The 20635-nt window shown below is 41.9% G+C and overlaps 1 protein-coding gene across 3 annotated transcripts in view; it reads left to right on the top strand.

Moving 5' to 3' along the window:
• Positions 1 to 4089: 4089 nt before the first annotated feature.
• WAPL (WAPL cohesin release factor) overlaps positions 4090 to 20635 on the top strand; it is a 74495-nt gene continuing 57949 nt past the window's right edge. For 2 of the 3 annotated variants that reach the window (XM_046652378.1, XM_046652377.1), the window contains exons 1-2: positions 4577 to 5106; positions 7306 to 7826. In XM_046652378.1, coding sequence (XP_046508334.1) covers positions 4691 to 5106; positions 7306 to 7826 — 937 coding nt within the window. In that variant the 5' untranslated portion in view covers positions 4577 to 4690. Of the gene's footprint in view, positions 4492 to 4576; positions 5107 to 7305; positions 7827 to 20635 lie in introns of those variants that run through there. The other variant, XM_046652379.1, reaches the window with a different exon arrangement.

The following is a 20635-nucleotide window of genomic DNA, read 5'->3' as shown; positions in this document are numbered from 1 at the left end:
ACAGGTTGCTGGGTACCAATCCTTGTCAGGCAACATGTCCCCAAGGAAATTCCCTTGCTTTGTCTTTCAACTACCTAGACAGCAGTTTATTCCCCAAAGGATGTCACCATCTCGGGAGAACATATTCCAATTATCCTGGAAAACAAGGTAATTGGGTTTATAGTCGTATTCATCTTCTCAATTCTCGGAATGAAAACCTATCCAGAGCAAGAACAAAAGGTAACTCCAGAAACCAGTCCTCTCCCCACTGGGAAAACCCAGCCAGCAATTTATGCAGCGCTGGTTAAGGGAAACTCTTGTGAGTTTCAAGTCACTTTCAAGATAGAATCTTACATGAGAGAAGGAAATAAAATGGGGCTGTTTATTCAAATATTTATTCAGCCCCTACTGGGTGCCACACACTCTTTGATGTGCTGGGGATACAGCAGCAAACAAGGCAGGCTGATTCCCGCCTTCATAGGGAAGCGAAATACATAAGAGAAACACACAAATATGTGACATGTTAGACGGGGAGATAAATGCCCTGGAAAAAAAGCAAGTAGGAATAGTGAACATTTGGGAGTAGAGGTGTTGCAATTTGAAACAGGCTGGTCAGGGGCAGATTACTTGAAAAGCCTTATCTGTCCAGTATGGGCAGAGCAGAGAGAAGGGCTGGGGAGTGTCAGAGACGTAAGGGCAGGGCCTGGCCCACATCTCGTAGGGCGTTGTAATGCAGACACTACAATGTGCGAGGGTGCGATTTATAATTTTATTCCACATTCTATGACAAGGAAAAATTAGCCGATGTGGTAATTTCTGACTTCTAGTTCTCTGAATTCTATAAGATGTAATATATTTTACTTCATATTATCAGAAAAAGACTAAATAGCTCTATTTAGCAGTTCCAGTGCTGGCAGTTCCCCTGCCTGAGCTAGAACAATGGCACAAGAGATTCTTCCACTAGTTTTCTCTGCAGGAATTTTTTTTTTTTTCTTTTTTAGCTAAAGCAAAGTATGAGTCCACCTGAGTGGCGCTCAAGGTCCCAGGGATTCTGCCCTTCTCCAGGCAGCACACAGGAGGGCAGCCTGCAGCATCAAAGGGCACGAGCTTGGCTCAGATCCATGATTTCAGTTTGGGGCATAAATAGGACATTTAATGGGAAAAAAACCCCAGACATCTGAGAGCTTGCATAGAGGCATTCTAGCAAACAAGAAAGCATCTACCAGCTACCTGGCGTCTGTGTGTGAAGCAGACTGTAATGAAGTGTGGAGCCCAATCTAGGGGGTGGGGGTGGGGGTGGGAGATGGGCCAGTGGTGGAGTATAAACTGAGGGAACTAAGAAAACAAAAGCAATAAAATAAAAATAACACAAAACGCTGCTTGCCGGTGCATCCTCCATGCTGGAGTCCAGCTCGCTCACTCGTGTGGAAGTCAGGGCTGTGGTCAGGGAATGGGGTCGGGGGTGGGTTTCAGGGCATTTGCTGGCCTCAGAGGAACTGGGGAGGTAAAGGTGGTGGTACAGCCTGAAGGCCGACTCTGAACTTGCTCGAGGAGGGGCGCCAGAGTGGGCAGCCTCCCCTCCGCCTAGTGTGGGACACATGAGGGTGAGAGTTCTAGCACAGAGCTGCTCACTATTCACATATTAAGCTTCCACAGACTAAACACACACCCCTCTTTACTTTCCAAATCCTGTACCATTTTCTACCAGATTCAAGAATGTTTGTAAGTAATAATGGATACCTAATGTTTAAGAAAACGCTTGACTCCCTCATTAGTTACAATACCTTGAGCAGATGCCAATCTCTCCATTTCTTCCCCTGTAAAACAGGGATAACAGGCAGGGATGCAAATGAAGCCTTCCAGAGAGCCTGGCATCACACCTGAGGCATAGTAGGCTCTTAATGTTCTCCCCTCCCCGCTCCTGACGAAAAGGATTAGGCTGCTGTCAAATGCTAGGGGTATACTTTAAAACAGTGCTTGTCAACCTTTAAGGTGTGGGCCAATCACCGGGGAGAATCCTGCAGGTTCTGATTCAGTGGTGTTGGGGACAGGGAATCTGCATTTCCAACAGGCTTCCAGGTTATGCCTATATGGCTGACTGGTGATTGTTCGAGAGCCAGAATTTAACACTACTGAGCTCCATTCCTTAATACAACTACCACATAAAGAGCCCTTAAAAGGGCTCCACAGATTGTCTATTTCTTTAAAAAATTAACTCTTCCACTTCAGCTTCACGCAGAGTCACCGGTCCAGCCAAGCGCCCAGCACCAGCCAGGCCAAAGCATCAAGAAGACATCCTTTGGTCCTGGTGGGTTCACAGCACCCTTCTACAGGAAGACCTTGCAGTTGTCTCTCCACCACGTTTAGCTTTTTGATCTTAGCCTTTGCCTCTGAGAATAATTACCCCTTAATTAGCACCCACCACCGTGTCATCTAAATAATTATAGTAAGTGCAGCTTGCACCTCTGCCGGCAATCTTCAAACAAACTGATAAAACAAGATCCGATGCGGATTTTTTAAAAAGACAAAACTGACCCAAATAAAAGTCAGGCACACACCACCCACCGCTCTCATTCACAGAAACTACGGAAGAGCTGATTTATTTTGAAACAATCAAGAGAAAGTACTGATATGATCTTTGGGAAATTGTAAATGTCAGAATATAAATTTTACAAGCAGTCGCGGGGAAAGTAAAACTATTCACCCACGCTAAAATCCACCTTAAATTCCTACTGGGGAGGGCCACAGGATCTCTCAATTATTTTTTCTTTATTCGGAGTTTCCCGAATATATTGGCCGAGCCTGGTAACTTCTGGATGCACTCAAAGTAAATTAGCCATTTGTGGAAGAAGGGGCACGCTTTTCACTGCAAGCAATCAGTTTTCTAATTTCCCAGGTGGATCTCCATTAACCACCCACCAAACAGCAGGGCCGTCCGAGCCCGATGAATCATGCATCTCTCTTAGGACAAACCGATGGTCCTACTCTTTAGCACGCCGTTTTCCTGTTGCAACCCTAAAAACAAAACACACACACACAGACACAAAACCCAACTTTCTGAATAGGTTAAGACACTAACCCAGAAAAAACCTCAAACAGCACAAAAGAGCGTACAGCAAAAAATACTCTTTCCTTCCATCATCTCCCACCTCCCTATCCTCCCCAGAGGTAATCACTGGTTTATTTCCTTGAACTTTTTATTCTGGAAAATTTCAGAAATACAAGTACAGAGACCGACATAATAAGCCCGTGTGTACGCATCCCGCTGGCTGGCTTTATTCTCCCTCGCCCAGTTTTTGGAGGACTTAAAGTAAGTCCCAGAGACCAGATCATTTACCCGTCCAAACTTTAGTATGTCTTTTTTTTTTTTTTTTTAACGTAACCACATTACCGTTATCACACCCAACAGGTTAACGATAAATTCCTTAGTACCATCCAGTATTCTCGGGGTCACTTTTCACTGGTGCGGGACACAAGGAAGAACTGCGAAGGTAAGGGCCCAGGGGTTGTACGGGGCACATTCAAGAGCCGGGGCTGACGTCGCTCGCGGCCACCGCCGTCAGATGCCCAGCACCCCGGGCCTCCGGGTCCCTGCCGTCGGTACCTGCGCCGGGCGCGCGCCGGCCGGGCAGGGTCGAGGGCGGCTCCGAGCCCCGAGCTCCCCTCCTCCCTGCTCCCGGGCGGCGGCCCCAGCAGGCCCGGCGCAGCTGCACAACCCGCCGTCCCTAGACACCGGCGGGTCCCAGGAGGGGAAACGATTGACACAGCTGCCTGCACTGCGCCCCCGGCCCTTCCCCGCGGCACCTGCGTCTCCCGGCGGGGACGGGAGCGACAACGGGCGTCCGGGCTCGGGCGGGCCAAGCCCGCCGCCAGCACTCCTCCCGCCGCCCATTCCCGCGCCCAGCTCTCAGCCCCCGCGACCTCGCGGACCGGGACTACAAGTCCCGTCGGGCCCCGCGGCCGGGCCAATGGCGGGCGCCGGAGCATGCGGGGCGCGGCGCCTGCGCGGCGGTTTGAGTAAGCGGCCGCGCGATTGGCTGCGGGGTCGGGCGGCCGCGCGGGGCCTGTGGGAAGCGGAGTGACGGAGCGAGCGGCTGTTGGAGGAAGGAGGTGGGGGCCGGGAGCGCAAATGGCGTTGAGATGGTTCAGGGCCCTGTTCAAACTCCAGCGCTGACCATTCACCGGCGGAAGCGGCGGCGCAGGAGGCGGCGGCGGCCCAGCGGGGGCACGGAGCGGGCTCCGCTCCCGGCTCCAGCGGCAGCGCCCGGGGAGGCCTAGGCCCGGGCCCGGCCGGCGGCGCTCGAGGCGGGGAGGGAAGTTGCGGTGCCGCCGCTCCTCCCCCCTCCGCCGGTTTCCTATTTACCGAGAGCCGAGTCGCGGGTCCCGACGGTGGCGGAGCCCCTCGCCGCCCTTCGCGCGCCGGCCGGCCCTGCGCTCCCGCCCGTCCGGGGGCCGCTGGGAGCGGGCGAGACGGAGGCGGCCCGAGGCCAGAGCACCCGCCAGGCGCCGAGGGTAAGCGAGGTCTCGGGCGGCCGCCTAGGCCCGGGGCGAGCCCGCGCGGGCGGGGGCGGCGGGGGTCTGGGCGCGCGGGAGGCGTCTTGCGCTCCCCCGCCGCCGGCCTCCGAGGAAGTTGGGCCGGGGGGCGACCTGGGGAACTCTCCTTTTCCGCTTGCATTTTCCCTTCTTCCGAGTTCCCCGCGGGCGGCTGCTGATGGGCTCCTCTCCCCAGGCGCGGTCAAGTGTGCCGGTTTCAGCCCCGAGCCCTCCGCCGCCGAGGCCCTCCCCTGCCCGGGGGACTCGGTGGCACAGGCTTCCGGGGCGTCGGGAGCGACATCCCTGTCCTGGGCGGTGGGGGCGGGGAGGGGAAAAGTTGCGTGCGCCTCCCGCCGGCGGGGGCCGCCCCTCCCGCCGCCTCCCCCGCGCCCACCGCCCCCAGGTGAGGCTGTCTGCGGGGTGCGGTTGGCCCTCGCCGGCTTTCGATCTTGCGTGGCAGTCGCTAAGCCCTCCGGGATCCGAAAGACGCTGGGTTTGGGTGGGGGCTGTGTGTGAGGACTTCTCATCCCGGCGCACTTCCCTGAAAAGGCGACCTGGCCGAGGCCGAGGCCCAGCGAGGACCGAAAAGACTGAGTTGCGAATCATTCTTTCCTTTTGAGTTAGGGTAGTCGTTGGAGTTTGAAGCCCGAGCAAGAGAGGCTGTGTACTTGAAATATACGTAATATTTAGTGTCAGATGGGTCTGCGCGCTTATCTTTTCATTTATGCATGCATGTTACACTCTAGGCTTGGATAATGCCGTCGCAATAGTCTGTCCGGTGACTTTCAAAGGCGTTGTGGGAAACTATAGGGGAGATCAGAAGTAGGGGATGTTACATAATTATCTGCCATGTACTGGTCGCTCAGGTTCGACAGTTATTAACTGTTAGCCAAATCTTTCTAATCTACAAACTTTGCTTTTCACACTCCTTGAAGTTAGAGCATCGCTGACGTTATTTCGTCTTTATTTCGTTGTGTATTGGTAAAAGGCATGGACTCTTAAAAAATAAGCTTGGTCTTCTTACCGCTTAAAATAATTAACTCCTTAATAGCAAATATTCACCTGCAGACTTTGAGCTTGGAACGTGAATGCTTCGTGGTCCTAGGACCATTTATACATTGAGTTTTTCTGGGGTGGGCCTGCAGGAGCTCGAGTCTAGATTTTTGGTTTGGCCTTTAGTCAGCGTTTTTAGGTGCTTATCATGTAAGTGTATTGAAAACGTTCCAGCTTTGCTGGTGCATGTGTAAAAGTAAGTCTTCAGATCAGGGCTTTATGTTCTTGGAGAAATGAAAAGAAATGACTTTATTTTGTTGTTCTTGGAGCTGCCAAATATACTTAGTTTTGTTTAGGCCGTACTAAACAAGAAAGACACTAAGATTCTTCAGCAGTGTAAATCTTCAGTAGAAGGGGAAATCGATCTACCTCGGAGAACAGTTTGGTGACATGTTAAAAGGCCTTCAAACAGTTTTCTCTTAATGCAGATGTATATGATGACTAAGTTAATTATTTTGTCACATTAAAATTAGCTTCTAACCAGACATATAGGCATATGTATAAAACTAAGTTTATAGTAAGTCACTATAAATTGCAAAAATTTAAGTTAATAAAGGAAAAACATTTAAAGTATAGATAAAACATTCAGAAGTATGTCAAATATCATTCTGATCGTTGTATTGTAAATTTCAAAGGATGCAGATTTTTTCCAAGCCCCTAAGCAGTTCATTTTTTTCTAATTATATTTAATGTATTGATATTTAAATTTAGGTCAAAGTGTAAGAAACGGGTAAGAATTGATAGTGTTTGAAGTATAACTTGTTTTATAACTTGTTTCAAGTGTAACTTGTTTAAAACAGTTTGACTCTTGATTTACTGTTCTGAGAATTTTGTTTGTTCTAGTTATTATTATGTAGGTAAATCAGATGAATCAGTTTATCTTTTATAAGGTGAAGAGGGAAATAAAGATATGTTTCTGTTGCTTCATTTAATAATCCATGGACCAGTGTAATATGCTGGAGTTCACCAGCTCCAGAAAGTGTAACTCAGCAAATGAGCACAGCACTGTAGGGACAAGGAAGACAGAATAAGTATGCTTTCTTGCGCTTAGGGAGATGAGTGACTGAGGAATATTTTTGAAGTCACAGCTCAAGTGACATTACGCCAAGAATCAGAATCTTTAAGGTTGGGTGAAAAACTGCAGGTTCTAATACATGCAAAAATAACACCATTTTTTCCGGCTTTTTTTTATCCCCTCACGTGATAGGTGCTGTGAAATTTCAAAGAACTAAATTTAGTCAATTATTGGATATCTCTGAGATCCTGAAAAAAATTAACGTTTTGTGCTTAAGATTTTATGTTAGGGGCGGTTACTCTATTTAGATTATTTTTTTAAGGTAAAAGTGATGTTTGTGAGACTAATAAGTAGATTCACTTGAAACTTTAGAGAAAATTGATATTCTATAAGTTAGTTTTGTGGATGCGGTATTATAAATTGGTATGTCGTTATGCGTTCTTACTTTGTAGGTGGCATATGAATATGTACTCATTGTAAAAAAAAATTGACATGTGGAAGTATAAAGGGTAAAAAATGAGCCCCTCTCTTTATATCCCCTCCCCATATTTAACTGTTTTTAGAGATTTGTATCTTCAATGTTGAAAAGCCACATGGGGAGAATCCCTGGGTTCTTATTTTTATATTCACTGTTAGAACTTGTTAGGTATTTGGTGATTATATATTTTTGCTTTTTTTTTACATTTTTTTCCTCACAGAAAATGTCTTACATTTTTTTTTCACAGAGAATATGAAAGAGGTGTCAAAATGACATCCAGATTTGGGAAAACATACAGTAGGAAAGGAGGAAATGGCAGTTCAAAATTTGATGAAGTCTTTTCCAACAAACGGACCACCCTTAGCACAAAATGGGGAGAGACTACGTTTATGGCTAAGTTAGGGCAGAAGAGGCCGAATTTCAAACCAGATATCCAAGAGGTTCCCAAGAAACCTAAGGTGGAAGAAGAAAGTACCGGAGATCCTTTTGGATTTGATAGCGATGATGAGTCTCTACCAGTTTCTTCAAAGAATTTAGCCCAGGGTAAGGGCTCCTCTTACTCCGAGTCGAGCGAAGCTGCTCCGCTGGAAGATGTGACTTCTGTACTTGAAGCTAATAGCAAAATTAGTCATGCAGTGGGGGAAGACAGTGTCGGATCTGATAAGTGTGTGCATCTGGAGGATGCTTTGCTTGGGAAGGAAAAGAGCACAAACCGAATCTTAGAAGATGATGCAAGCAAAAGTAGCTGCACTAAATTAATGACTTCAGGTAAGTTTTGATTTCGTTTATCTGAGCTGGGAGAGCTTTGTGGGAGCTGTTTAGTTAAATGATTTAAATGCTAACATGTTATACTTCTTGGGTTTTCTTTCCGTGTTTATGATTAATGGGAACTATAGATGATTTTGTAGAAGAGATTTAAGAACTTGAAAGAAACCAATCGGGGGTTGAAATTTTACTAAACAACTTGGATGTTAATGTTTGCAGACTATTCCTCATGGCACATTTTGGGAACAGCCTTTCATAAAGCCCTGACTCCCATTCCAGTAAGAAACATCTCTTTCTGTTGTGTTAGGATTACACAGTATCTCATTTCTATTACTGTGGAGGATTTGGATGGTTAATGAAAATGAGATGAGCGTGTACGATGAGGATTAGTTTTAGGAGTGTTAGACTTTGCTCCACAACTAGTTTAGAAAGATTGAGGAGGAATTGAGTGGAAGCATAGAAGAATTGAACTTCATTGCAGGTTGAGATTAGTTTGGAGTCTGTGTGGTGCTGGTAGCAACTTGTCTTAATAGATTTTAATCCACAAAACCAGTTGTATTTTTAAGATTTTGGTTTGTAAATCTGGCATCTAGGGTTCATTCCTGAAACAATTTATTTTACCAGTTGTATCTGTACTCCTTTTCTAAAGATTTATTATAAATGATAAAAGACTGAAGAGCTGAGATGGGAGTTGGCGGCGGGACAGCGTGTGTGCCTTGTCAGCACTAGGACAAGGATGGCACCGCAGTTGAAAACAAGCCTTAGTTCTCAACTCTTGGCAGATCTTATTGATATGAAAGGTTGTGTAGATCTCATATTTTGAAAGGAAGTAAAGACGGAGCTTTCCTAGTACTGAATTCTTAAGAAGAATTTGTCTTTTGGAGGCTTAATATAAGGCGCTCCAAACAGTATGATAAAAACCTTCGCTTTGCATAGTTTTACTAGAAATGCTGAACATTTTTCACTTTTTCTCACCCTTGGATGACAGGATGAGCCAGCTGTTATTGTCATTCTCTTGATCCTCCGGGTTAATTCTGATTTGGCTGTCCTTACGCTTTGCCCACATTTCTCCTGAAATATTGTTCATAACTTAAGGTTAGGTTAAATTTTGGTAAAAAGAAAGCATAAGAACTGTTTCCCAGATCAGGTCCTAAAATATATATTATAATCGTAGAACCATGGAGCCAAAATGAACTTTAACTCAGCTCTCCTCATTTTATAGATGAGGCTCAAAGAGATCAGGTGACTGTCCAAGGTCAGCTAGTGGCAGAGTTGGAATGAGATTCATTTACTCATTTTCACCCTGTTGACCCCTACTGTGTGTCCTCAACTGCTAGGCTCTGGGAATGCTCTTCCGCTTCAGTTATCTAGTGTTCTTTCTGCCATGTCTTGCTGTCCTCAAATAGTTAATCCACAGTGTGGGGCACATAGGCTAAAGGAAGGAAGGTGAGGCTGGGGAAGTGGCGAAACTGGTCAAGGAAGGCAGACACAGATTTCTCCAAGTGCTATCTTTTGGAGAATAGTGCATCATTGGTAGTCAGAAGGTATCAATAGGATGAGCGTTTAGGTAGAAACTTGGAAGGAAGTTAGATATTCATAGGCAGCAATTGCCTATATGGCTTTGCTGAAGTTACATCTATACTTGTCCAGGTGGCCATTTGAAGTTGTTTAGTGGGAACTGGAAACAGTTTTCTGTAGAAATGAGATATTAGCTTCTCAGTCTGATATAACTAAATGTAGTTTCTGGTGCCGATACTGTGAACTGACTGGGAATCCAAATTCCATTGTATTTATAATGTTTGCTAAAAAACAGATAAAAAGATGTTCAAGAACATCTTGTCCCTCGTCCCCTCTCCTTCACAAGGCACCCTTAGTGGGAAGGGAATGGGGTAGCGCTATGAATATTTCTTTTCTTCTCCTCTCCCTTGGCCACCCAGAGCTGCAGCAACCCTGCAGCCCCCAGTAGGATAAGAAGGGAACTTTGAGGGAGTGCTTTTAATTCTCGCGGTAGTCTTATCTTAACCTGTTCTTACACACCATTTATAAGTTTGTGTGTGTTTTGTACGTTGGCTATAGTTCTGGAAATACTACTTTATGTGATGACCTTCCTTTTTTTTTTTTTTGCCTCTCCCCTCTGAAATTTGGGCATTTCCCTGTGTCTGGACTGTTCTTGCATTATGTCTGTGAGATTGTCATTGCCTCTACTCTCATTCAGAAAGGCTTCTGATTTTAGTTGAATTTTAGAAACTCAAACCTACGGTTTTCATAAAAGAGGTCTATAAATCTAAAGCAGTTCCTAACCTTTTTTGAATTAGAGATCCTTTTGAGAGATAAAATTTTGGACTTTAGATAAAAGTGCTTGTGCACCTGCCTTGATCTCAAGTCTCGGAGATCCTTTGCAGGTCATGTGTAGGCATTTTATGCAAGAACCTTTGAGAAATTTTGTGCTCAAGCTTGTTCAAAGTGCACGAGTTCCACAGTATCCTTCCAGTGGAATGTTCCAGCTCACTCAGACCATTTTTCACTGTAGAATTATATCACATCAGTGAAAAGGGCTTATCCCACTCAAACTTACTATGTCATTTCTCTTGGCATTAAGTTTTAAAGTGCATCCCTTTCTCTACAGCGGTGTATGTGATTAATTTTTAGGTACTATTAAAATTGTTTTGAATATTTTATACCGGATAGTACTTTAAAAAATTGTGGCTTATTTGAAGAGGAAACTCAGAATGAAGTCATGATAAAACTTAGAATGGTTGCCATTTTCCAAATAGACGCTTGATGGATAAGCGAACCAGAAGCAAGAATACAAACTGAATGAGAACTGCAAGGAAGGATTGAGTTCCTCAAATGTCCGAACTGTTGATTTAAAAAAAAAAAAAAACAAAACACTTGTGACAGCTTCAGTGGTTGTCAGTAAATGGCCAATCTTGTTTCATTTGTACTACACATACTCTGCACCTCCTGTCCTCTACCCTCTGGATTATTTTAAAGCAGATTCAGGATTTCTTATTTTATCTGCACATAGTTTAGTTGCAGTTGCTGTTAAAGCCATTGAGTTCACAAACAGGTGTCCCACTTAAAAATGACTGTTAGCAGGACCTAAAGGTTTGCCCTTTTGAGAGATCTTGGAATATTCTTTAAAAGTGTGGAATCCAGGGCTGTGTGCAGTTGAGGTAAAAGAAGGCTTCTCTTGCCTTTTATATGAAGCTACTTCATTTTCCATCTTTGTGCTTTCCGCTGCAGGTTTTTAATCTGGACTCTAGAATAAAGTGTGCAAAGACTTATATTTCTACTTGGCATACTTTCCTTGCCAGCCAGCTGGGATTCAGTCTACACAGCCTGCCAAATATTGAGATAACTTGCTGCATAGGCTCTTAATTTGCATGACTGGTTTTGGTAGCCAGTAAATTTTTTTCATTTGCTTAAAGCTGCACTGACTATTTGTGTAAGTTAGAGGGATGTTGTTATCAGGAAGTTAAGAACTTTGATTTGAAATTGAAGATGATTTTTAGAAAAGGAAATGAATTGGTCTATTCCTGAAACCTTAAATAGGCCACAGACTTGTGACCTGAGGTGAGATTGTCGTGTATTCATTGGATAAAGTACAGGTGATTAATGAGGATTATTGAAGAATTCTGAAAGTATAGTATCAACAAGAGTTACTTGCCTTCATTTAGATATCGAATGTATTTGTTGTATAAAATATACTTACGGCTTACATAAAATCAGCTGCTTTTAAGAGGAGTGGATAAGAGATCTATCATTTATTAAGTTCCTGCTTTGTGCTGAGCCCTTTATGTATCACTTGATCCTTAATCACAACCATGTAAGGCAACCTTTACTCCCATTTTATAGAGGGTAAAGCACAATTCAGAGAGGTTGAGTAACTTGAATATTAAGTGGAGGATCTGAGAAACATCCAAACTGTTCTTTTCATACAGTGCTGCTATATTCTGACATGAGTGAACTTACTTTTGTCATATTTAAAGCCTTATAGACTGTCACTATATGATCAGTTTTATCTTGATGTTGGAAATAACTTTATCTTGACGAACAACACATTATGGATTCCCTCTTGCCTGTATTTAAATAATTTTATTTTTAATAAGAATGATGGTCAAAGTACTTATAATACTTAGCAAATAAAACTAACCTTATTTTTACAGGTAACAAGTGTGTTCTACTTTCAGTTTCTTTGAAATTCAATAATATGCAACTTTTGAAACACTGTAATTTGAATTAAATTTACTTTGTTTTAAAGTAGAGCTTTGATTTCTTGTAAAATATTTTCGTAATAAGAGGAGGATCATTCTCAAGGTTTGAGCAATAACAAAAGTGCAGGTGACCACTAACAAGTTTCTCCTCCGATCTGAGTTGAATACCGGCCATAAGGTAGTACATGAAAATTGTAAGCATAGTCTCTGTTACCTAGGAGTAGAGCTGTTGACTTCTGCTGGGAATGATAAATAAATGCTTCTAAAACAATGACAACACATTTATATGATACTTGATGCTTTTCAGAGTATTTTCTATACGAATTCTTAGAATTTCGAGCCAGATGATACATTATAAATTTTTCTGGTCCAGCCTATGACTCTTTAGGAGGCAGTCCTCAACTGTTTCAGAGCCCTGATGGTAGAGGAGGATGAACTTGTTCCTAGGAGGGTCTTGGGGGTGCCTTCCTTGCAACCATCCAGCTATTATTTTAGTGTCTTCCATATGCTGAATGTTGGGTGTGTGTCCATGAACAAGATCTTACCTTACATTCTAGTGGGCAAGATAGGTTGAATAAAGAATAATGTCTACTGAAAGTTACAGAGAAATATAGGGTGCTGTGAGAGTGTATAATAGGCTCATTTACCTGGTCTGAATGAGGGATGGGGCAAGGCTGACATTTAACTTGAGACCTACTGGTGCACTGAGAAAGTAAAAGTGGCAGAGCTTGGTGACATGGGCAACGAGGAAGAAGGAGACATCAAGAATGATTCCCAGGTATCTAATGTGAGCAGCTGGTAGCATCATTCATTGAGATAAGGGGACATTTTGAAGGAAAGTTCATCAGTCAGTTTTGGGCACATTGGGTTTGAGATGTTTGTGATAATGTTCAAGAGGCAGTAGGATCTGCTGGTATGGAACTTAGGTAAGTTTTGGTTGAAGATGATTAATTTGAGATTCAGCAGATAAATGTTATTTGAAAGTACAGGATTAGATGAAGTCATTAAGGAGAATGTAAGAGATAAAAATACTGAGCTATGAAGAATTTGCAGTACTTAATGGATGGAGAGAAGAGGAAGACGAACTAGGTGAGGAAATTGAATAGAACCAGCTAGAGCTACAGCTGAAGGAAAATCAAGCAGGTGGCATTTTATAGAGGCCAGCAGAAAGGTGTTTCATGAGGGATCAACTGAAGGGGAATGCTGCTGCAAAGTCAACAAAAATGAGGACTGCGAAGCAAGCATTGGCGTTTGCAGCTTGGATTGGAGTGGTCCAGGTAGTGAGTACGCAGTGAGGAAGGAAATTGGGGTAGCAGGATGTTTGAAGGGGAGAAGAAAAAGGGCAGATAGAGATATGTGAGGGGTTCTGGAAGGTTTGATTTTATGAGAGAGCGTTGAAGCAGGATCCAAAGCACAGGAGGAGAGTGGTCTTGGGAGAATGGATGTTGCATTTCCTGGCCAGGAGGAAAGATGGGTGAAAATGTGAACTTGGTGGGAGTATGGAGGATAAGGTGGTTTATGAATGAAAGCATGTGTCTGCCCCCACCCCTCTTGACAGTACAGCTTATTTCTGAGAGAGAGGAAAAAGGGCAGGGTAGTGTATGTGAGGGCTGGAGGGGAGAGGCAACGAGTTCAAAGAGATGTTGGAGAAAGTGGAAGGAGCTGTCTAGAGAGAGAATTTCTGGACATTATTGAGGCCTTAGTTGAAGTTTGTATCATTAAAAACTCCTGGTTACTAATCCACCCATTGTGTGTGTGAGTGTCCCCCCTCCTTTAGTAGGCCCTGTAGCAAGAACCTGCACAGAAGATAGAATATTGGATGGGGTAATTAGAATTATCCTGGATTGACATTTTGTCTGACAAAATGTAGAATTAAGAGGTAGAGAAGAAAGAGAATTTAGGATATTGCCCAGAAAATGACTGAAATGATGGACTGTGGAACTTAAAATGTTTAGGAACTGGACATGGCTGCTGGTGGATAGGAGAAAGAAGAGAAGAGGAGTCAGTGTACTATCTTATTAAATAAAAGTCAAAAATGGGATTACAGGAACAAGCAAGTTGGATAGTTGGTAGGTTGTGATTAAAAAGTGAGTTACCTGATTTTAATATTTAAGAGGTAAAGGCAGGACACGTTCCTGGATGAAACAGTGGGACATAGTGGCTGAGAGGGGATGTAGGAGAAGACTGTTGATGGGAGGTTAAAGAACTGGGAGATTGAGAGGTTGGGATTTGGTGGAATTCAGGATGATAGCACAGCTCGCATGGAGCAGTAGATTTTAAATCTCACGTAAAATCCTTAATAAATGAATAAGAGGTTGTTAGATGACAGGTATGGGGAAGATTAGAGGGTAACTAGCTAGGTGGCACAAGTCTCAAGAGAAAGGGCTTTTATTAGAGGGTGGAGAAGTAATAGTTTTATAAAGAGGATCTGGAAAGCCAGCATACCAGTGACCCCAAACCATCCTACTCTGAGCTGCTAGAGGGGTTGCAGGAGAAGCAGCATCCTTAGTCAGGTTTCAGCTAGGGCAAGGAAGTGGTGGAGGGAATGAGCCCCCCGGTGTATGTGAGCATGCTGATCACTGAGGCCTGGAGACTCTGGACTTAAGGGTGTTGGGGGTGGTGGGGGTGGTGGTGGCTTGTTAGATTATGAGATTGAAAAGAAGTACTGATGCATTTTGAGTGTTAAAGTACAGAAGGAGGTAGATGACAAGATGTGTTTACATTTTGGATCATCACACATAGAAACAGAGAGGAGAGGCTTTAGAACCAAATTTTCCTAGAGCCGTTTTCAAACCTTCCTTGTTGGTAAACCATCTGAAAAGTTTTTAAAAACTGTCCCCACTTCAACTGCCCCCCCCCATATATTTTTGAAGTTTGCATCTTGATCTATCAATCACGGTCCCAACTAGAAACAGGTGCTGTGCCCCAATTAGGCTAATACCAGGAAGGTTTATTTATAAGGGGCTATTTACAAAGGTGTGGGAGGAATGTTAGGGAAAGCACAAGGGATGGTGCCCTAGCCTTGGTTAGCTGCATTCAAGCTATTATCACCTATTTTCACAGGGACAAGGGATTACCTGAGCCATAAAGAGCAAGCCATCTTAAGAGGAACAGTATCCTTCTATTGAGGGGCCTCATAAGGAATGTGCTGGAGGAGTAAAAAGTACCTCAGTCTCACTTTCTTCCTTCCCTGCTCTGTCCTGCTGGAGCTCCTCATGGGTAGAACCCAGTGGAAGCCTGAGGGTCAGGAACCTATTTGACACAGGTCAGCTTCCTGGGGCAGAGATCAGGGTCTAGAGGAGATCTGGAAGGATACGAGGAAGATACCTGGTGTAATGTCTTAAAAAAAACAACAAAACCGTAAAGTTCCCTGGAAATGTATACAATTATGTAATCATTAGCAAGATACAGAATATTTTCATCACCTCAAAAGTTCCTTCATGCTCCTTTGTGGTCAGTCCCTTCTCCCACCTCCAAACCCTGACATCTGCTGATGTGTTTTCTGTCCCTGTAGTTTTGTATTTTCCAAAATGTCGTGTACATGGGATCACACAGTGTGTAGCCTTATCATTGTGGCTCCTTTCATTGAACATGATCTTTTAAGAGTATTCCATGTTGTTGCATGGATCAGTAGTCCATTCCTTTTTATTGCTGAGTAGTATTCCATTGCACAGATGTAACATAATCCATTCACTAGTTGAAGGACATTTGAATTGTTCACTTTTTGGCAATTATGAATGAAGCTGCTGTAAACATTCATATTTAGGCTTTTGTGTAGACATATGTCCTCATTTCTCTTGGGTAAGTACCTGGGTGTGGGATTGCTGGTCATGAAAATATTGGTCTTAAGTTTAAATGCTTGTGAAGGATATAATTTCTTGTAAAATAAATAATATAGTTTCTTGTAAATATTGACATTTTAAGATAAAGCTAACATGAAATTTAGGGATCATAGTTCTTTTAATTTTTTTATTGTAAAATAAAACATACAAAAAATCACACAGTATAATATATAGAAGTATACGTTTAGCTTAATGAATTATTTATAAGCAACACCCTTATAAACCACCACCCACATCAAGAAGTAGAATTTTGCCAGCTACGCTCCAGAAGCTCTTCCATGTGTTCCGCCTTCACCCCCAAAATAACTGCTATCCTGTCTTTTATTATAATCCCCTTTTTGCTTGCAAGTACCGTAATTATTTGCTGTTCACTTTCATACATTAAAAAAAAAAAATAAAAGAACAAGTTCTTCAACAGCCAGAAGATTTATAATGTCCCTTTTCTTTTTGAAATTGTATTTCTATTCCACTTACCTCTCAGAATTTTTCTTTTTTTTTTTTGGTGAGGAAGATTGTTGCCAAGCTAACATCTGTGCCAGCCTTCCTCTCTTTTCTCTGTGGGACACTGCCACAGCATTCTTGGCAAGCATTGTGTAGGATCCAAACCCTTGAACCCTGGGCTGCCTAACTAGAGCAGGCGAACTTAACCCCTGTGCCACCAGGCCGACCCCACCCCTCAAAGAATTTTATCCTAATGAATATATTTACGTTTACTGTTTTAATGGTCATCCTTTTCATAGTTCTTTGTACACAAATATGTATATAAACTTAAACTTTTAAGAATTTTCTGTGATTATAATGCTCTAAGTATTTAAAAATTCTTCTAGATTAAGACCACAGTTATTAGTACATAATCCATCAAACATTTTAAAGGCAAAATTTATTAGAGATGGATTTTGTAATGACAGGAGTGGGGCTTTTCTCAATTAGTTCATGTGTATGTGGATGAATATCATTGTTAGAATATAAAAAGACTTTGGCATGAGTCTCTTCTTAGTTTTTAATACATGTAAGTATTAAGAAACCATATTGACAAAAATAATAATAGAGTTTTGTTATAGCATTTTCTGTTTGGAAGAAAGCAATGATTGGAAATCACCTGATGTGTGAAGGATTTGTTACCCAGACATTAGAGTCACTCAGTTATTAAGCACAGAAGCCAGTAATCTATCACATTATTTCTTTATAGCTCATGCCAGAGCTGGAGCAATGTACCATATTCAGATTAGGGATAGGGTGAGTGATATGCCATTATTCATAATGTGGGAGAATGATTAATCCCAGGTGAGTTGGCAGGTCAGTTTTTGGACCAGAGTACATTGAAAATTGAGGATTTAGAAATGAATTTCCTTAAAACTTAATTGTGCTTTTATATGTTTTGGAATGTCTTAGTGTAGTCTAGGGATCTCTTTATCTAGTTTGAAGAGTTATTGCTACCTGGAGGGAGGCCCACTGGTTGAGGAGTGGCTGGGGTCTGTGTTGTGTTTCCTCTTCTGGTGGGCAGGGATGGGCAGCTTGAGCAGGAGACCATGGGAACAGACAAGCTCCTTGGCTTGTGGGTGGGTTATGGTGGTTGGTAGTGAGGTTTGTCACAGGCTGTGTTGATGGGGGATAAGGGGAGGTTGAGTTGACTTCACTGCTCTAGGTAGTGGTCCCAGTTGAGTAACACTTTTGAAGTTGTTTTATGTTTACTGTTTTATCTTTAAAGCTACATGTAAATTTTGTTTGATATGTGTGCTTTATGAAATAGAAAAGTGTTTTCAATTGCTAGTTAAAATGCCTAACTTTTTTTTAAGTTCTTTATACTTTCCAAATCTTTGAGTAAAATTGATCCACTGAGGAACATATACCATGTTTTTCCTCTGACTTTATGGTGCCTCTGATAAACAGCCACATACCCTTGTTGCAGTGAAAAAAATCAGTTCTCTTCCACAGAAGCAAATGCCGTTAACAATGTCTTGTATAGCTTTTCACAATCTTTAATATGCATAGCATGCAAATCTATGTATCTTTAAAAACGCACTCAAATGGGAGCATGATATATGTATGTGTACACACGTGTGTGTATATATATATATAATACGTTCTATCTCTGATAGAGACGTTGTATTGTGCCTTAAAAGACACTTAAGGAAGAATCTTTAAGATGTACGCTTATCAGTATTTATAGATCTACCTTGTTCTTTTTTAGCAGCCTCATGGTTTTCCATTGTCTGGAGGTACCATACTTTTATTCTCTTAGGGGATGTTTTGGCTGTTTCTTGTCCTTTGTTATTACAAATAAATGTTACGTTGAACGTCTTTCTAATGTTCTGGAGCATCGTGTCTCAGTATAGTGGTAGGAGATGTTTCTAGAAGTGGAATTGAAAGGGCATATACATTTAAATTTTCAGTTGATCCTGCCACATTTCCAACTAACAGTGTGGCTTTTCTTTTTTGCATCATCCTCCTATCAAACTTCGGACTTTGCCTAGCTGAAAGGTAGAAAAATGTTTTTTGGGGGGTTTAATTTTTTCATTTTAGAATAGATACATTTTTATTTTTTAAAAATTTAAATTAAAAAATATTATTTCTGCATGGTACAAAATGGGAGTGGCTAAAAACTTCCCAGCTCTTTTCCTCAGTCACCCCAGTTCTCCCTCCATGGCCATTTATTGTTGTTTGTTTCAGCCTTTCTGACATATGTTGTGCATATACAAGCAATACCAGCAGTTACATATGTGTGTGTGTATTTAACTCCACAAAATGATAACATGCTGTTTTGTACCTTGTTCTTTCACTTAATATAGCTTGGGGATAATTCTATGTCAGTATATGAAAGTTTTCTTTCTGGCCTCCCTTTTTTACTTAAAATATTGCTGCATGGTGTGTCAGTTTCTGTGTGCTGTAAATTACTTAACTGGTTCCTTGTTAATGTCAGACTTTTGGGTTGCTTCCAGTGTTTTTGTTTTCTTTTTAAGTTGCTTAAATTTTCAGACAAACACCACTTACTAGCTGAGTCCCTATCAACCAATAACTTGTATCTATTGGCCTTCAGTTGCAGAATTGGATTCGGGTTCACATTTCCTTATCTGAAACCTTTGGGGCGAGATTTCTCTTGAATTTTGGGTTGTTTGGAATATGGAAAATATAAATATTTTACATTAACACCCCATCAGGGTCTGAAGTGGCACTCTAATCAAAGACACTGTTTGTTCAGAAAAAGAAATACCAGCCTGAGTGAGATAAACGCCAAAAAGAGCCTCACTTAGGTGAGGTCAGGTTTTGCTTCAGGATGCACCATGAGAAAACTTTTAGTTTTCAGAGCTTTTTGGATGTTGGAATTGTGGATCCCAACTTGTGAACTTGTAATAGTACCTCCTTCAGATGGTTGCTGTGAGATCAAATGAATTAATAGATGGAAAGTATTTAAAACAATACTAGACGCATACTGAGGGCTTAGTAAGTATAAATATAGTTCAACTTTGTTTTACTTTTTTTCCAACTTTATTGACATAGAATGGACATATAACATTGTGTGCTTTGATTTTTAATTGTGAATGAAATAGAGTATCTTTTCATAAGTTATCCATTCATTTCTATTTTTCTCTATTAATTACCTTTTTGTCTCTAGCTTCTTTTTTTACTGGAATGTTGGACTTATTGATGTATAAGAATTCTTAATATATTAAGGAAATTAGCCTTTTCCATTTCCCTGATAACTAATAATGAGCGATTTTCACGTGCATATTTGATATCAGTATAGTTTCTTTGGTGATGTCTGTTCAGATTTTTTGCTCTTCTTTAATTGGATTGTTTATTTTCTCATTGAACTTTGAGTTTATATAGTCTGGATATGTCTTTTATCAGACTTATTTTTTGCAGGCGTTTTCTCTGAGTCTGTGGCATGTCCTTGCATTCTCTTAACAGTGTCTTTTGCAGAGCAGAAGTTAATTTTTACCAAGTCCCATTTTGTCAGCTATTTCTTTTATAACAAGGGGGTACACTCCTTTCCCTAGGCACCCCTTTCTTTGTTGGACAGCTCCAACTGATCTTAATGTTCTTGCTCATCAGCTTTTATAGTTTCTATGAATTGGATGATTTCTACACGTTGAATAAATTTGTTCCCTCTTATGATAGTCACTCAGATATTTAAAGGCACCTTGCGTATAATGACAGCACTCCTTTACCCCCAAATTAAACTTTTGTAGTTACCTCAACTGTATTTCATGAGTTATGGTCTCCAAAGGCATTTCTCTATCATCTGTACAGTCTCCTTAGTCAGAAGCCAAAGGTTTTGTTTAAATTTAGTCCTCAGCACATCGTGTGATATACATTTGCCATTTGCCCAGTGTATTAGATTTTTAACCTCTTCATCTGGACCTCTTCTGTTGTGGATTAGGATGGTAATCTGCTTCAGTGTTTCAGTTTTTAGTAGCTAGCACTAAAGGTAGTGTAATATAATAGAACTTGATATGGGTCTTTTTATGAGGTCTTTTGGCCACTGGTTGAATTGGTAACTTTTGCCATCATTAGCCTCACTGGGCCTCTTTTTCCTCATCTATATAATGATGGGTTTGGTGAAAAGTGAAAGGGAATATCTTCACCTTCTTGTAAGAAGGGGGAAGGAAGTAATATATTGTTAATGTATACAGGCTAGCATACCTTAGAGAGATGTCTGTGTATCCAGCTTCAGTAAACATTCATAGCCAATCTTATTTTATTTTTATCCCCACCTACTCTCTTTCCACAAAGGATTGTTTTGAAGCAAATT

The sequence above is a fragment of the Equus quagga genome, chromosome 2 (genome assembly GCF_021613505.1).
Source record: "Equus quagga isolate Etosha38 chromosome 2, UCLA_HA_Equagga_1.0, whole genome shotgun sequence".
Classification (NCBI taxonomy): Eukaryota; Metazoa; Chordata; class Mammalia; order Perissodactyla; family Equidae; genus Equus; species Equus quagga.
Note: the sequence above shows the minus strand (reverse complement) of the source record. Positions and strands in the feature narration are given on the sequence as shown.